General features: G+C 39.8%; 1 protein-coding gene across 2 annotated transcripts in view; it reads right to left on the reverse strand.

The window, feature by feature from the left end:
• Nucleotides 1-17,542, reverse strand: part of LOC104920738 (synaptosomal-associated protein 25-A) — a 34,391-nt gene extending 16,849 nt beyond the window's left edge. Inside the window, exons 1-4 of one of the 2 annotated variants that reach the window (XM_027281759.1) lie at nt 17,467-17,542; nt 17,016-17,137; nt 2,046-2,152; nt 496-537 (exon numbers count right to left, since the gene is read on the reverse strand). In XM_027281759.1, the coding sequence (XP_027137560.1) occupies nt 496-537; nt 2,046-2,117 (114 nt within the window). In that variant the 5' untranslated portion in view covers nt 2,118-2,152; nt 17,016-17,137; nt 17,467-17,542. Of the gene's footprint in view, nt 1-495; nt 538-2,045; nt 2,153-17,015; nt 17,151-17,466 lie in introns of those variants that run through there. The other variant, XM_010733092.3, reaches the window with a different exon arrangement.
• Nucleotides 17,543-18,088: the final 546 nt, after the last annotated feature.

The raw sequence follows: 18,088 nt of genomic DNA on the forward strand, positions 1-18,088 counted from the left end.
CCTTAGCTGTGAAATGTTTCATGGGACAGAGAGTGTTTAACATTTCCCTGTTTGTGCCAGGACTGTTTAAAGAACCCAGTTTGTTGACAACTCAACTCCTATGCTTTTAACAGTTTTCTTCAGCTAACCAGAGGTTCCACTCCACGAGCACAATAAACACACATTCACATGTTTCTTTGCTGATTTAGGTTTGTATTCCACCTCTCAAAGCTGAATATAGTGAGACTGTTCACTCAGTTTGTGGATAAAAAGCTCAAGTCGCTCCACTTTAATGCTGTGTTTAAGGCTGACAAATCAGACTGACATTTTTATATACCGAAAGAACTGATCTATTAGATGACCGACCAGGTGAATCCAAGTGAAAACTCTATATAGGCTCCATATTTTATATTTAGTACCAGATAAGTATTGTCATATAAATGACAAATGGTTGTTTGTGTAAACATATGAGTGGAACTGGTCTTATGGCGTGTGTTATTGGATCATTGGACTCACCTCCTCGACCAGAGCCAGCATACGCCGAGTGCTCTCCAAGGACTGCAGGGAGATTAAGAGAGAGATAGTGATTAGCTGAGAGTGAATACAGACATACAGCACATCACCTGTAACTGTAAACATCGGAAAGACTTGTCAGTGTGTTAAGATAGGATATTAAGGGTTTAAAAACATATTTGAAACCATTTGGACCCAGAGTCCATTATCTGATTCCTGCCTTTTGTGTGCTAACTTCCTACCCTCTGATGGATCCCTCACCTCTTACTTAAACCAAACCTTTCATTCCCAATCCTCATTTCTTTCCTCCTTTATTATCTCCTCATCTCCTGCTTCTCCTTTCTCCCTCTGTTGCTCCATCTATCCATCACTGCCTACCCTTTTTCTCCCTTCCTTCCTTCCCTCCCTCCCATCCCATCCATGGAGTCTCTTGGTCTTGCATTATCTCCTCATGAATATTTAATAAGGCCATTTGAGCTGCTCTATTATTCTGCTGCACAGAATTATCTGCTCTTCCTGAGCTCCTCTCAACTCATTAAAAAGGGCAAAGTTCTCCCTTACCCCCCTACCCCCCCTAAAAAAAAGCACAGTCTTGATGAAAGAGACTTAGAGAAAAAATTGCTAAAACAAGGGAGGGTCACATTAAAGCAGCTCAGTCTGTCAGCCTGGAGGCTTACAGATAAATTCATAAGAACAGGTCATTTTGAAAATGTCACATAATAATTGTCATGCTGTAGACCGAAAGTCAGTTTTGACTGTAGACCAAAGTCCTTTCTGCTTCTGCCGTGCACAGTGATTTACATTCTTCTTTGTAATTTTTATGTAATTTCATGAAAACCTGGGTTGGCAAATCATTGTCCATAATGTTCAACATGTATGCATAGATTGTAGTTACTATATGTAATACTTTCTCTGGAAAGAATATTTGTATTTGCCATAGTAACTGTGATTACATTTATCTTCATTTGACTGCAGACTAGTGCTTATTAAACATTGTTAAAAAAATCTATGGTGACAATACTTTTCTTACTGAGTTAATAAAGAATGCATGTGCTATTAATAGAGTGTACATTGCAAGCAACACTTGAAGATATCATGTTTCTTGTTGAATGTAATTAATGTAGTGAAGTTGACAATTACAAATTAAAGAACAAATAAGTACTGATACTTTCATAAATTATACTTTGTCCATTGTCAGGTCTTGTTGGTGTGTTGGAGTGATTTTCTGTTTGTTTATTTTGTTTTTCTTAGTCTAGCCTTAGTTTTGTGATGTCTTGATTTATGAGATTAGTGTTACGTTTTTCCTCTGTAAAGAGTGATTTTTATTTTGTTTTGTTTAATAAACCTCTGTAAAGAGTGATTTTTATTTTGTTTTGTTTAATAAACCTTTATTGTTTTTTTTTATTTTTATTGTCTGTGGAGTTGTGCATTTGGGTTCGAGCCCATAGTTCGGTCGTGAAATTGACAACATCATTGTTTATGTGTGCGTTAATATATAAGCTTGTTTATCCAGGTGTACACACGTGTGTGTGTGTGTGTGTTTTCTACTGCACCTCATCGGCTATCTGGTCTGCGCGTGTCTGCAGGTCGGCCAGCTCATTGCGCATGTCTGATTCGTCTGCCATGGTGACTGTTGAACTTTGACTTCAAACAAGAAAATCTGGGAGGGACAAAAAGAAAGAAATTGAGTTAATACATCAAAAATATCAGTAGTCTTCAGACTTCAGATCAGCAGCTGGTGAAAACAGCCCTCAACAATACAAAAGACACCACATTAATTCGAAACAATATTTAAGCATCAATCATGTATGTAAAGGCAGCACAGCTCTGATTCTTCATTTCACAGACTGCTAGTCTGCTAGACTCTAAATTGTGGAGGTTATGTCAGTACGAATGATTCAAAATTATCTTTGAGATTCATGCCTTTGTCCGTCTCTCCGTTGTCAGATTCATATCAAGGTTGTTCTGTAACTGCAGGTCAAAGGCTCAATCACTCTTATTAACAGTTATTGTCAAAGTGTCCTTCAGTCGAAAGAGTGAAGCCTTTTTAAACCAGACTTGACCCCTTTCTCAACCCTGAAGTTAACACCTCATCAAAGCAGCAATTAAGGCCGAATGCAAGGAAAAGTTTTCTTGCTGTCTTTAAAGGTTCCTGAGAAAGTTTCCATGTGTGAAAAAGTGCGTGCTGTCAACACAATCAACAACACAGAAAAAGCCCATCAACGCAAGAGGCGAAACAATGTTTTCAGATTTGAGACAAAGAAGAGCATCAGGGTTATTGTCTGAGCCAAAAAGCCAAAAGCACACATGATGCATAATTAACTATTTAAAACACTGTTGGTAAATACGTTCTGTCTCTGTTCACAGCCCCTCACGCTGTGTCCACATACACCCAAAAACATGCTGTCCATTGGAGAAACATTGCTGCTACACACACCCCAAGTTCAAACCTCCACCCTGCTGACCCTCCTCGGGGATCAACAGTGAATGGAGATGAACAAGGGAAGCGCTCCATCACTCTAACGGTTTGAAGAAAAAGTATCAGGACAGAGACAGCGGTCTATTTTTGTTCTTCTGGCTCGCTGTCAGACAGTATTTCATACACACACACACGCAGCAGAGCTGGAGGTATGGTCCATGAAATATGTATGTGACTGTAACTCCACAGAGCTACATGCTGCCGCTGCCGCTGCTGCTGCTGCCGCTGCTGGTTGGGATGATGGGGGCAAGAAGCTGAGAAGAATTAAGCCTTTAATGTGGCAAATAATCTGATGTGGTCCAATCAGATCTCCTTTTTGCATGTGTTTTTGTTTCTATTGCACAAATTTTACTTTTCTTTTGTTCTAACGGTCACTGATATAAATTTAACCACCCAGCAGGTTTTTATCTCAAGGATCATTAAAGCTTTATGCTATTTAATCTACTGCAATATACAGTGTTGCGATGGGACTGAGGGACCACTGACCTGACTCAGACTCTCAGTCAGTCAGTCCGTCAGTCAGTCAGTTTTTTTAATCTGTCACAGCAAAACAAGATCTCCAACAGCTAGTGTTTGAAGCTTCCTATGACACCCAGCTGGCTGGTAAAATCGCAAATACATCTGGGGAATTTTGTTGATTTTGGGACCTAAAAGTTTTCAACTCCATCGATCAGTGTCTGTCAGGATGTTTCTGAGGTAAACAGACACAAGGTCAGTCAGAGTCACAGCTGGATGTTTGATAGTATCTCCTCGTTCTGCGCTGCTTTCTGTTTGTCTCTCTCTGCCTCCATCCCGATGGAGTCGTCAGGGCGGTTAATAATTGAACATGTGTCGGGAAGCGAAGAGATGGAGGGGAAAAAAATCACCCTTTTCAAAGTGCTTCTCTCTCTCTCTCTCTTTCTCCCTCTCTCTCTGTCTGCCATGCCTGACACACAGTTGCACTTTAAAATATTTATGTTTACATTTTACATTTTAGCCATTCGGCTGATGCTGTAATCCAGAGCTCCTTACAATGAGCACAACAGCAGAATGAGCTTCAGTTAATAGATCAGCTGCATTACCATACAGCAGAGACGTGGCTATGCATTAAAAGAGAAAAACTTGGAAGGAAAAAAGATGAACTGAACAGAGATCCACTGTGTTTAGGAGAACACTTCCTCTGATTATATTACCAGCTAAAGATGACTTTTTAAAGTCTTTTTTAGTCTGGAAGTGCTGAGATACAAGAATAGATTTGTAAAACTTCAGTCGTGTCCGTTTGCACACACTGGCTGAACACAGTGTATTGATTTATTCAGGTTATTAATGAATCTCTCTGCTCCATTTTATAAAATAGATATGAAGTTTCAAAATGGCATCAAACAAACACTGATCATACCCGCTGCCATCCTTACTTCATGCCTACATGTTGACAGCGTTGCCGTGGTGGGTTGTCAGTGGCAACACGAATGAAGTATTGAAAAGCCAAACGCTCTTCATGTACTGAAATGAAACATGTCACAGTACATCTACAAACGGCAACAATAACACCAATAACCTGTAACCTATGTTCTTCTTCTTTTTCCTGCCGCACCTCTCTACATTCATCTCCCCCAATGTAATGCACTGCTGTGTTATTGATCAGCCATTGATCTCTTTGCTGCGGAGCCGCTTCCTGTTAACACAAACACCCAGCTCAGCTTTGTCTTCTCATTTCCTCTTACATTGGACTCTGTCACTCATTCTCAGTCTATCAAAAAGATGATCAACAACTCATCTTTTAACTTACTTCACTTTGTATTTGTTATGAATTACCAATGAACACGTGATGCCAGTCTTCATGATTCTCCTTCCATCTCTGTCACTACTGCATTTAACATTTTCACATTGACTTATGCTTTAGCTGGTAAACTAGAGATTTACTGCTCTGGACATCTATTTAACATCAGTGTAGTTGTAGTTTAGCACAGATTTCATGCTTGGTGGACTGACTAACAATATGATTAGATTTCTGTTATAACAAGTCATACATGTTGTATATTACCCATACTATGTACTAAATCTAAACATGTTTTGAATATGCCATGTGTTCAAAGCAACAAAAGCAAGTATACTCAAAACAAGCATACTAAAAACCTCTTTGAATGTGCAGTGCACAAAGGTAATATAGGAGCTTCTCATAGATTTGAAACAGCTCTAGGAAGTTTAATCAGCAGTGACACAACAAAGTTGCCTGTTAGTATAAAATGGTTGTTGATCATTCTTTCTTATATTAACTGCTTTAACAGTATAAGAGGATTAGTATCTAGAACGCACTGTATAGAATTAGTACGTAGCATGGATTTAAAACACAGAGTCAACAACCATGCTAGTGACTCTGTGCAGAGGCACATAAGTACTCTGAGCCAAATGCTACCGACATGCTAAAATGCTTAAAATAGCACACTGATGCCATGTTAGCCACGCTCACTATCTTAGTTAAGCATGCTAACTTTTGCTAATTAGCAGGAAACACAGGTGAGGTGAGTTCAGGTGAGGCTGAATGTAAATGTTAACATTAGATTAAAGGTTTAAGATCACCTTATTATTATACAAAGTTATTATGATGTATCCTGAGTCATTATCAAATTTCAAGGCAATCCATCCAATGATGGACTGTCAGACCAACACTGCAATCCATAGACTGCTGAAACTACTTGCTAAAAAGTCAGAGGATTGCCAAGGTTATTCGGATTCATATCAATAGTTGCCCAAATATTTCAGTACAGTGTCTAATAATAAGTGTATGCTGGGTGGTTGATTTTTAAAAAGGCTCAGAACAAACAAAAAAATAATAATCTTTTGCTCGTGACGAATTGCAAAAAAACAAAGTTTATAAATTGTTTTTTTCAATCCGCTAATAACTTAAAACAAAAAACAAAAAAGATCATCTCTTCTCTCTGTCCAACTCTTTCTCTCTCCACCTTCTTTCTCCATCCATCCCACTCTGAGAATCACTTCCTCTTTAACATGCTTAACATGTTTCATAGACAGAATGACACACACACTCACGCACACACACACACTCACACACACACACACACTCACACACACTCACACACACACGCATACTACAGTGGAGCGGGCATGACACAAGGCCTGTCCTTCCCCATCCCCCACCTGCGGCCCTGCTGGCTGTCACTCGTCTCGACTGACGGCTGCTGTAAGGCCTGAACTGCCAGGCTCAGCCTGTGGAGAGATTAAAGTCAGCAGGGAAAGAGGATTTACTCTCCACTGTTTTCTCTCTCCTCTCTCTCTCACACACACACTCTCCTCTAACTATATTCCCTCTCTCTTGTTCCACCTCATCCACTTTCCATGCCCTCTCTTGTCTCTGAATGTAAACAGTGCAGAAAGAGGGAACAATCTATCTATACTATTATAAATAAATTCATGATGTAACACAGCGATGATACAATTTCCAGCTCAATACTTTCCAGTGTCATTCGGGACTTTTCCAAGTCAAATCATCCAACTCACAGGAGGTGATACAGTTTCACATTTTCAGCATGAGAAGCCATTATGCCCGAAATCTGGCCACCTACAGAAACTCAATACAAATCATTACATCAACAAGATGAGGACAAAATAAAACATAATAATCACAAGAAATGTCTAGAAGTGCAGAGAAACCCCTCCAGAGCAATGAGTGCTCCTCGTCAACAAATTCAAGGTGTGTTGGGAGAACATTGACTCAAATGGAGACATTAAAAGGGCACCAATGAATTATTGATCAGAATATTAATAGAAGTAATCCTAAAAGCTGTTAAAGGGAGAGGAGGAAACAGGATGGGGAGATTTGTAAAGAGTCAGGATGAAGATCTCAATGTGTAAAACAGGTAAAAACCTGAACAAAGCAGCATATTCACTGTTTATTATGACGTAAAGAAGTGTTTTATAATTGGACCAAATCTTCATCTGTCACACTGAACAGTGAAAAGTCCACCTGCTAATATGTAGACTCCTACGTCTGTCCTGGATTTGTCTCCATGTACGTTCTTGTCTGAATCTGTTTGCCTCCCACCTCTTGTGTCACATCCATCACCACCACCGCCAACACCACCACAACCACCACCACCACTTTTCCTTCTCAAGCCATCAAGTACCAGCACACCACACGGGCTACCATCTCATGACAAGATTTGAACTTGGTAAGTTTGTTTCATGCCGTGTATGTGAAGAGAGGGCAGCAGAACAGAGCAGCCCGACAGTTATGGCACAGAGGGAGGACTGGATTAACACTGTCAAAGGCTGACATGATTAACACACAGCTTCACAGCCCCAGTCATGGAAGTATCCAATTACAAGCTATTTCAGGAAACAAAGTAAAATCCTGTTAAAGCATACAAATGGAAAATTCCACTGTGAAAATACTGAAAACACACAAAAGTACACTATGCCTTCATAGAGACAAGACAGTGTTACTTTTTACATATATTGATGTGATAGACGGCCACAACATTGCAGTTTCCAGTCGCAATCAAATAGGATCCACAGTACCTTAAGTGTTTTTAGTGTATTACTACATCAGGATCATGTATTTGACAAGTAGTTATTGTATCGCTATCACACTAAAAGTGTCTAGGTGCTATATAAATACTGTGAAAGTATCAAAACACTCAATCAACAGAGAAATGCAACATATTCAGAAACTCTCCACTCGCTCCACTCAGAAAACAGTCAGCCAATCAGAAGAAAGGCTCGTTAAAACACAAAACGCCCAGTTCTTAATAGAGCTCTAGAGAGAAGCATGAGAGAGGCCATGTAAAACTGTACTGAGATGTTTTTGGTATTTAAAACCAGAAAAATATCTTCTTCTGGATATGAAAACTTCAAATAAAACACTAGAGAAGTGTAAAACATGGGACCTTTAATATATCGGACAACCATAATGGAATACAAAATGCATATATACCCTTTGTCCTGAATAATGCTGAATGTTTCTTTTTATTATTCAATTATTATATCAGCGATGTTTCATAAATTTTAAATATCAATGAAGTAAAAATGCAGTCATAAAGCGGGGTGATTGGGGTGACTGAAAAAGCCAAGTATAAGCATAGTTGCATGCATAGTTGTGGACATTGAGCACTTTACTCTGAAGGGGCTGTGTGTGAAGTGTGTCCGCTGATTGAAGGGTATGATAACTTGTATATTAACTTGCACTGTAAAGAAAATAACACCAGCCTCCCTTCATCCAAACTTAGGCAGCCAACATAGTTCACAAGAACACACTTTCACTTGCTGTCACACGTCACACTTGAAGCTGTTCTGTCTCATCGTGTGCCTTTTGTTGGATGAATCCAGTCCAGTACACAGCAGACTTTAATCAGGTTACAGCATTTTGCACTGAAATCCTATCCAGTACTCAACCGCCACCAGTCCACCACAATCTCACCAACACCAGCACAGGTAAAACGAAGTATTTGAATCCAGACGCAAAGGACATTCACATATTTTATCAGTTGACATATAGAAAGTATTTCTGCAGGTTTGAGTTCTGTGAACATGAACAAAAAGAGAAAAATATAAAGATATGTCCTGATGCTTTTGAGAGAAAATGCTAAATACAGAGAAGGCAGTTTCTTCCATAGCATGTAGGACTAATTCAGGAGAGATCCAGGATAAAACAGCTGAAGTCATGCTTGTTCACTGTAGCAGACTGTCAGGCTGTCGTGATAAACTGCCTCGACTCTGAACCAACAAGACTGCTATCAATCAAGTGCTATGTTCAGCTGAGATAAACAATGTTTTTAAAGGAAATGGGACATCTGGCTGGTTGCACTGAAATTCACAGTCAGGAAAACCAGGTCAGCTTGCCAGTTGTTCAGTTGTGCGTTTCTCACAGGTTTATAGACGCACTAACCTAAATCTGAGGGATTTTGTACGATAGCTGGTGCACTTTTCTCTCCCTTTCATGCATTTGTGTTTGTGGATTAGTTATAGAGGCGGTGGGCACAGTGCGACTGAAAATTAGCATTGCTATTTCTGTAACGCTCCTTTTCTTTGTATAATTGGGAGCAAAGCTGCTTGTGTAGAACTGAACGGCACAAAAGTGAACCCCAGGCAGCCAGTGGGATTCAAGAAGGGCAACAATTTGACCCTACGGGAAGAGCATGCATGAGGGAAAGATGAAGATTTCAACACAGTGAGATTTCTTTTTTTGGTTCACACACATCTCTTCCCTCAGCAAAAATCACTGAAACACCGAGCAGAGTCTCTTTGAGGAACATTTAACCTCCTCCTATTCCCTCTCTCCCTCCTCTATTTGCAAAAGACTTGACTTCCCGTCTTCCCTCCATCTTTATCTTTCTTTTTGAATTGTTCTTGAGAATTACAGCAGTGCATAAACCAGACTGCAGCTTAAGACTTCATAATAATCTCTGCAATGATAACATAGACATGCCCCCAGTGCTCACTTTGTCTCTTCAGTCCATTTAAACTAAAAGAAAAGGAACAGTGCAGACCCCCCGTGTCACATTATAAACTGTGTGTGTGTGTTCTGTCAAGGTTAACGCTTCTCTACACTCGAAAACTGAAAACATCATCACACAGGGAGAACTGGTTCAAGGACGGAGGAGAGCAGCAGCAGGGCAGGCAAGGGTATAGGTGTGTGTGTGTGTGTGTCTGTGTCTGTGTGTGTCTGTGTCTGTGTCTGTGTGTGTGTGTGGGAGGGTCCAACATCATACCACATCAAAGCAGAAGCATGTTTCATTATTCACTGGATAAAACCAGGTCAACATTATTAATGCAACAGCTGTGTGTGTGTGTGTGTGTGTGCGTGTGTGTGTTTACAGGTCCAAGTGTATTTTTGTACATACACGTAGCTATTTTCTATCCCATGCAGCCATCCAATATGACAATCTTACTAACATGTAACTATCTTTGGTCCCTAGAAGTCCACCTTAAAAAACCCAAACCAGTGGTTCCAAAGATGCTTACTCACTAAATCTGCAACAATCAGTCTATTAATCGATTAGTTATCAATCAATAAATTAATCACCACCTATTTTGGTAAACAATTATTGAAAGACATTTGAGGACACCGCCTTAGGCTTTTGGATACAGTGAAAGCCAGAAAACAAGAGATTAATTGATAATAATTATTTGCAGACTTAATACGTATAACATCACTGCAGATTGCATTGTACTGCACAGATTTGTTCATTCATTGTCTGTGTGCGGTGTAAATAACACTAATCACAATGGTGGTGGTGTTGTCCTAATCATAACTAGACCTGCAAGCAGGTAGGCCAGAGTCCAAGCCCCTGGTACCTTCACCACCTTATCAACATTATATTTGACTGCCATGGAGATTATAGAATATGAAATGAGTGCAATATCAAAAAGTCTCACTGTTTCCATGAGCTAAAAGTCTGTTTCATGTGCTGATTTCTTTCCATATTTTGTTGCAGTCAGTACATTGTAATATATCACACACAGACATGTAACCCTGCAGCTCCTACTTTTGGAAAAACACTCATCCTGGCATCAGAGAGACTCTTGTTAAGACGGAGAGGCTGATACCCTTCAGTTACACTCCTACAAATATGTTCACATGCTCTGTCATTCACCTCTTTATATTCACTGGTCAGTCGATTTGCACCTTTCTGGTCTGCACCACTTGGAACAATACATTCAATCAAACCTGTCAGACTCAGCAAGGTAAAGTATCTCACCGCTTGTTTTTTTTGTTGTTGTTTTTTTGCAGTGTTTCACTTCCTGTAGCTCATGTTTCGTTGTTTGTCTTTGTGTGCTGCTGCGTCAAATCATTTAGACATCAAACAGAATCTGTTCCGTCCATTCACTTTATCCACACAGTGACCTCGTTTGATTTCTTGTCTCCTACAGATTATGTTTGCAAAGCACTAAATTGTTTTTCCAATTAAGTTGTGGTGACAAATGTAATTGTCGCTGCCTGGATTACGTTTAAAGGCTTGTTTTTTTCTTTGTTTTTAATGAATCAAGCACACATTTGTTATAGTGGATGGCAGCTGCACAAAGCGCTGCAACAAAAGGTTAAAAAACACACATTGTGTCTGAAGGTAATTTTTTAATTTCTAAATGTTTCTCTAATCTTCGTCGTCAGTTCAGAAACATAACCATATAAAAGAGTTTAATATTGTATTACAAGACCTACTTTTTTGGACAGAGGGTGTCACTCCCTGTACAGATTGTAAAGCCCTCTGAGGCAAATGTACTTTGTGACTTTGGGCTATACAAATAAAATTGATTTGATTTGTCTTAATTAACAACATTTCCTGTTTATGTTAATAGAAAATGTAATCTGGATTGCATTACTTGCATCAAAATGCAACAGTCTCGTTGTTGTATGTATAAATTGTAGGCTAATGTTATGTATGTTTCAGACGTATACTTTATTTTAGCATCCAGCCTCTAGCAAGTGAGCAAAACTTAATTTATACAGCACATTTGACTCCAGGGCAAATGAGAGTTGTGTTTAACACCACGGGTGTGACGTGGATCAAATGAAGCTGGAGCACTGTGGCTCTGACCTTTACACTGCTGCTGTTGATGCTGGTTGTGTGGTCGATCAAGGACTTAAAGCTTATGCAGAAAGGATTATCAATTCATGCGTCTATTACTAAAATAGAATGCTTATTAGTCAATTGACAAAAACATATTACATGATAGATTTCCATTACGAGCAGACAAAATATTGCTTGTTTAGTACAAACCTGTGCATACACTCTACATCCCTGCTGACCTATAAGCAGTAAACACATGCCAAGACATGGCTAGGCCACGGAGCATGATGGGAGCCTGAGGACTAAACTATTCAGACAGTACACCCACCACTTCATGCCTGACTGCTAATATACCATGCATGTACCAACAGCCACTTACACACACACAAATGCATGGTTCACAGCATTCTTTAGCAGTCTAACAAGCGTATACCAGAACAACATCTGTCTGAAATAGACTGACACAAAATCAGGACCTTCAGTCATTGTGTGACTGGTCCTGGTCCTTTATCGCATTTTTACTCGTACTATATTTGTTTAATATGGATTTATCAGATCATTACCAGATCTTTTCTGAACCTCTCATGTGAAGGGCAGAAACATTCTGGAACATTTTAAAAAGCTGAAACACGGTTTACAAACGCACTGACTTTTAAATTCAAAGTATTCAGAACTGCAGGACGGATGTCAGATGTTCAGAAAACAGTTTTATTTCAAGTCTCCGGATTTCCACAGTGGTTGAATGTGAATGGAACAAGGTAGGAAAAGCTCATACAGCGCTGGTTTTCTGCCCATAGCAACGCCTGCCGTGACAATATGGCCTCAACGAATTAAAACATTCCCTATGGAGAGACGGGAAGGACACACAGAGAGAAATCTGCTGTGGAAAATCACTGTGGAAATCAGGAGGGTAAATGCCTGAGCATGTAGTTAATGCACTGGTTACCAGTGAAATACCTTTGAAAAAGTGATTTTTGACAGACCACATTTTAGAGCTTACTATCCCCAAAGCACCTGCCTCTAATTTGCACGCCCTATGTTTTTCATAATTACTCAATTTTATGGTTTAAGTTTCATGTAACACTGTTATTCCACAGAGTAATGGCATGCAGCTGCCACTCAGTGACTGAGCAAGGTCACAACCTGACCACCTGGCAGTGAGTGTAAAAACTTACCATTTAAGAGTTTAACACCTTCGCTGTGACAGAAGATTACAAGGCCCGATTGACAAATGGTTTCCCAGTGTTTAGGCGTTTTTGTCTCAGCAGATTGCACTTCTGACATTTTCTCGTTATATAATATGAAGGCGGCTGGACAGACAGAAAAGCTACAGCGGGCGGGCTTGGACTGGGACAGGCAGATTAACCAGAGAAGTGGACACAGACTTGTGCAGAAGTGAAGTGGAATAATGCTTCTAGCATCTGCAGCCACCTACAGACAACTTAAATTCTATCATCTTGTCCACTTTTGGTTTACATCAATGCAATTCACAATAAATCAGCCAGACAGAATAATGTGCAGGCAGGGAAACATGGCGGTGTGGGACGTACAGGAGATTCAAAGCAATCATCTGTGGCCTGCAGGGATAATCGCTGCAAAGCTCCACTGTCCCATTCACTGAGGATAAAACCCACTGGATTAATCTGTAGGCCTACAGAATACACACACACACACACACACACACACACACACACACACACACACACATAAACACACATACACTTACATAACACATAGACCACTCTCCCTCTACGCTCTCTTTCACTTTGCCTCCCTCATACATGCTTTCCCTTTTCTTTCAATTCAGCATTCGCAGCCTCTCTCTCACTTCTGCTTGCGCTAACACACACAAAACCTAGAGTGCACACGGAGACACACACCTGCAAATACACGCACTCCACCACCCCCTCCTTTCCACCGTTACTTCTCCTCCAGCTTGTACATTCAAATGGACACCTGTCAACATGCTGCTCTGCACATGCTGTTCATTTATACACTCACACACACACAGATGATGGTGGGCATGCATAGTACAACATGTATTAAAATAAATAGTTATAGGTACATTATACATTTACTTTGTGGGCTATATGACGTACAGGATGTATATGCACGAATACAGACGACAGGATTGCGGTACACACGCATAAATCTTTCCATAAAACAAACTACTCGTTCTTTTGAGATTTTAGATGATTTTAACATTGCAAAGAAAAAAAACATGAATTCATTACCACTTATTCAGACTTGAACAACAGGAAACAATATCTTTATTATCTCCTTAAGGGTCAGAGAGGGGGCGGTTGAGCATCCCCCACAGGGTGTAGCTACTGTACCAGAGGAATCAAGGAATCACGTTACTACATATCCGCCATGTCATCATGATCAATAAGAGGGAAACATATCACAATTTCAAACATCTGAAATTATCCGTTTTGCCAACGGAGTATCAGTATACAGAGGTTTGTGTGTGTGTGTGTGTGTGTGTGTGTGTGTGTTTGTGTCTGTCTCTGTTTCTGTGAAGGGAACGATGGGTTGGTTGGGACAAAAAACGACGTTCACATCCCTCTTAATGATGCCTCTAAAGTGTTAAGGATGCTCTGTGGAGTTTCCTTGTAAAGCAAACAAGAAACATCAGAACAAATTATGTGTATCCTTGAGGTCTATCAACATTGATGTTGTTGTGCATTGTTTATATCCATGTTGACTTGTTAGCAGTCTTCTTTACTGCGTTTGCTGGAACGTTTGCTACATTAGTGGAGCATCTGAGCTACTTATAGATCAGTGGGATAGAGTGAAAACAACAGGAAGAATATGTATTGCTTGACCAGCATGCTTGTGCAAGGTACAAAAAACAAAACAAAGACCCACTTGGGTCAGGGTTTTTTGTGGGCAAGTTTTTCCTCAGTCGAACCGAGGGTCTAAGGACAGAGGGTGTCACTCCCTGTACAGATTGAAAAGCCCCCTGAGGCAAATGTACTTTATGACTTTGGGCTATACAAATAAAATTTGATTTGATTTGATTTGACTTGTTAAAGCATTGCTCAGCACTACTAGTGACAAAACCTCTACAGGGTACTTTTAAGTTACATTTGGTTTCAAGCGATTAGACAAAGTGATGTTTTCACTTGTCACAAGAAAGTCTCAGGTCATGATTATGAAGTCCAAAGTTTTGTGTGTGCTTATCTACACTGTCAAAACTCCCCTCGTGCTCATGCAATGTGAATCATTGTTACTGAAGTCAGTTATTGCTGTTTTGTTTACGTGAAGTCACGTCTAAAATAATGTGTCAAGAGCTTTAGAAACATCTACCATAAAAGATTAAACAAACTAAAGATGATAAACTGTGACATTTAAGATGTAGCTTGTCATCTTTAGTTTGATAAATGATGCGCCATCTAAACATGAACAGTGTGCATATCCAAGACGAGGCATCAGTTTCCAAGAACAAACTGCCAATCCGATCTCCATGTTCATTTAACTGCTGAAAGCTAATAAGGAACATGCAGTGCAAAAGAAGATTGTGATCACAGTGCATTCTTGGATCTTACTATTTATCTGCCATCTGGCTTTTTTTTTTTTAATAGAAGATTACAATGAAATTCAACAAGGAAAGTGATATGAAGAAATGAATAAATAATAACAAGAGGAATTCATTAAATCATTTGACTGTTTCAAAAGGGACAAGAGAGAAAAATGTGTGCGGGTGTATGTATGCCCTGTGTTTTTGACAGATGTAGCAGGACTGAGGCCGGGGGCTGGTGGTGATTTCTCACCTTTCCGTGGGCAGGGTGATGGATCGGTGAGTGATGGGTGCTGTGGGGGGTGGGAGGGAGGAGGTGGCACGTTTGTGCCAGTCAAGGCAGGAACTATTCTGTCACCAGGAAACTGATTATTTGTGCACCCTGGGCTCATGTTCAGTATTCAACATTTCAGCTGCTTCACTATACAGAGAAAAAAAACACCTGCTCTACCTGCAGCCTGAACAAACCGAAAGCACTATTTCACCAACAAGACAGGTTTTATGAGACTCCAAGCCTTTTTCATCACTTTGTCCGCTAGCTATATCTTTAAAGTGCCTGATAGATTAGAAAACCTCACCAGCTGCACCCAGAGTTTACACTATACTGACTGAAATTTGCTCTACTACTCTAGAATTCAATGCTGGATGTGTTTTAGTCATCTCCTGCCCCCATTGTCCCCAAAATATCTATCAGTCTACTCCTGGTTACAAATAACACCGGGCTGCCAAACACAGACAACACACACGTGTTGATCTGCTTAGGTGTCGGCCTGAGCTCTTTGTCCTTGTTGACATTAACACATAGTACAGTGGCAGAACCAGAAGCGGGGTACGGGCCAAAAGTTTGTGTGATGCTCTTTTTCCTGGAATAGAGGGACAGTGAATCTCTAGAATATTAATAAAATGATTTAACTGTGGTACCGCATCAAAGTCATGATGCACCTTGAATAACAAACAGAAGGCTGTAATTCATCTATTTTCCGACTGTTTTTACACTTTCACAACAAACGATGATGCACAAGAAAGGCTTTATTACACTGGTCTCATATTTCAGGCTCATTATATAATACATTATATGAAACCAGCCTTTATCTGTCTTTTTAAGGGTAAATAATGCACTTCGCTCAGTCAGAGCTGTAATTATTTGCTCCTGTGTGCACACATGGAGACAAAGGATAACAACAGCACTACAGTACTTTTCCTACTGAGTGCTTTCCACCACAAAGTACACACCTCTCTACGCAACATTATATTATGTGTAACCATTAATGACTCCCTGTTCTGCTCCTATACTAAAAAAAAACAATCTCCTCCACCATAACCATGACATGAGAGAGCATGCAGAACAAAACCCATCTGATATTTCATCCAGATGAAGCAGACTACGATTTTTTTTTAAGTATTTCGAGGCAGCTTGAACACTATGATGTCATTTTTTCTCCACTTGTTTTAGGAAAATGAAGACTTTGAGACATAGTCCAGCTGTGATCTGACCGCTGGGTCCGGAGCAGACTTCCTCGGAGAGCTCCGGAGCTCTCCGCGGTGCTGAACACCATTCATCCTGCGAGAGGCTTTAAACCCTCCGCCTTACTACAAGCTTTAGAAACACGAGAAACAACACCCCGGAGACTGCTTTAGCCTTTAGTTTAACCATTACGACAAACAACTACTTTAATATTATATTGTATTTAAGAGGGAAGCTCCACATATAACAGAAAAAGTTAGTTTTACAACAGCGACATTTATACTATTTATGCTGCTATATTTGGCTTTGTTAAACCAGTCATGTGTAAAAATCACAAAGATAACAGCCATAACAAACATCCCACAGTTACTAAAGGAAACTTTAACAAAGCAGCACACATACATAAACTTTAAAGCCACATATTTTCAAAATAATAATTCAATATTTAATTGACGTTACTCAGATTTAAATAGTGGATTAGATTGAGAAAAACACAATAATAATAATAATAGTAATAATAATAATAATAATAAAAACAGTCACACATACCTCGTCAGGCTTTCTTTCTGCTCGTCGTCTTTTTTATGTTACTGAATTTGTTTGGACTCGGGATGAAAATGTCCGTCCGTCCTGCCGCTGCGCTCACCGGGACTGTCCCTCCTCCACTCCGCCTGTAAAGAGCCACTTATTGATCCACAAGCTTCCTGTTCGTGTTTTACAAAATAAAACCTCCTTCTGCTGTGAAGTTACACTTTTTATTTCCTTAAAAATTCAACGTCACCACAGCAACGTGTGTATCATGAGATACTGTGGCGTCTTAACGGTCAGTCTCGAGAGCTAACGTTTCATTTTCCCGCCCAAAGCCGACTTCCATTTAACGGTCACTTTAATTAACTGTAAGTTAACCGACTCATTGCTTACTCTGATGTATTGTTGAAGAGCAAACTAACATGTGTGAACATCACAAGAAAAAGAAACCTAAAAGAGAAAATCGTCAAACCTCACAAATATCCAGATAAAGTACTGTCCCTCAACAGTTCCCCTTCACCATGACAACAGTTCCGGTTCACCATGACAACAGTTCCCCTTCACCATGACAACAGTTCTGCAAAGTGCAGGTGATAATGATTAATATTTATGTGATAGTAAATTATAATTATAATTATGGAGAAATCTTAACTAATAAATAACTGTAACTTATGAAAGTAAATTAATAGTTTATAAATCATATCAATTTTCTTCCTCCCTTCTACCTCTTCATCTTCTTCTTCCCTTCTTTCTTTCTGCTCACATTTGTGTCTCTAAGTCTGCACAGACATGCCAAAAGTAAACAGACACTTTAGTTTGAATTTAAATGACGATGTCTATTTACTTCTTGCATGTCTGTGTAGCTCGTGTGGCCGCTTTTAATTTGATAGTTGAGTCACTTCACTTCCTGTCTTATTGTGTTGGACATAGACATATATACATAGACGCCGCATTGAGCGGGTTGGTCGTTGGTCGCGATACGTAAACGGCGCCGCCATATTGGTTCGGGCAGATCTGCCTGTAAGCTAATACAAGGAAATGGACTGAACTTCATAAAGCGCCTTTCTACAAAGTTCTTTAAGTTAATGTCTCTT

Source organism: Larimichthys crocea, chromosome VIII (genome assembly GCF_000972845.2).
Source record: "Larimichthys crocea isolate SSNF chromosome VIII, L_crocea_2.0, whole genome shotgun sequence".
In the NCBI taxonomy this organism is placed as follows: Eukaryota; Metazoa; Chordata; class Actinopteri; family Sciaenidae; genus Larimichthys; species Larimichthys crocea.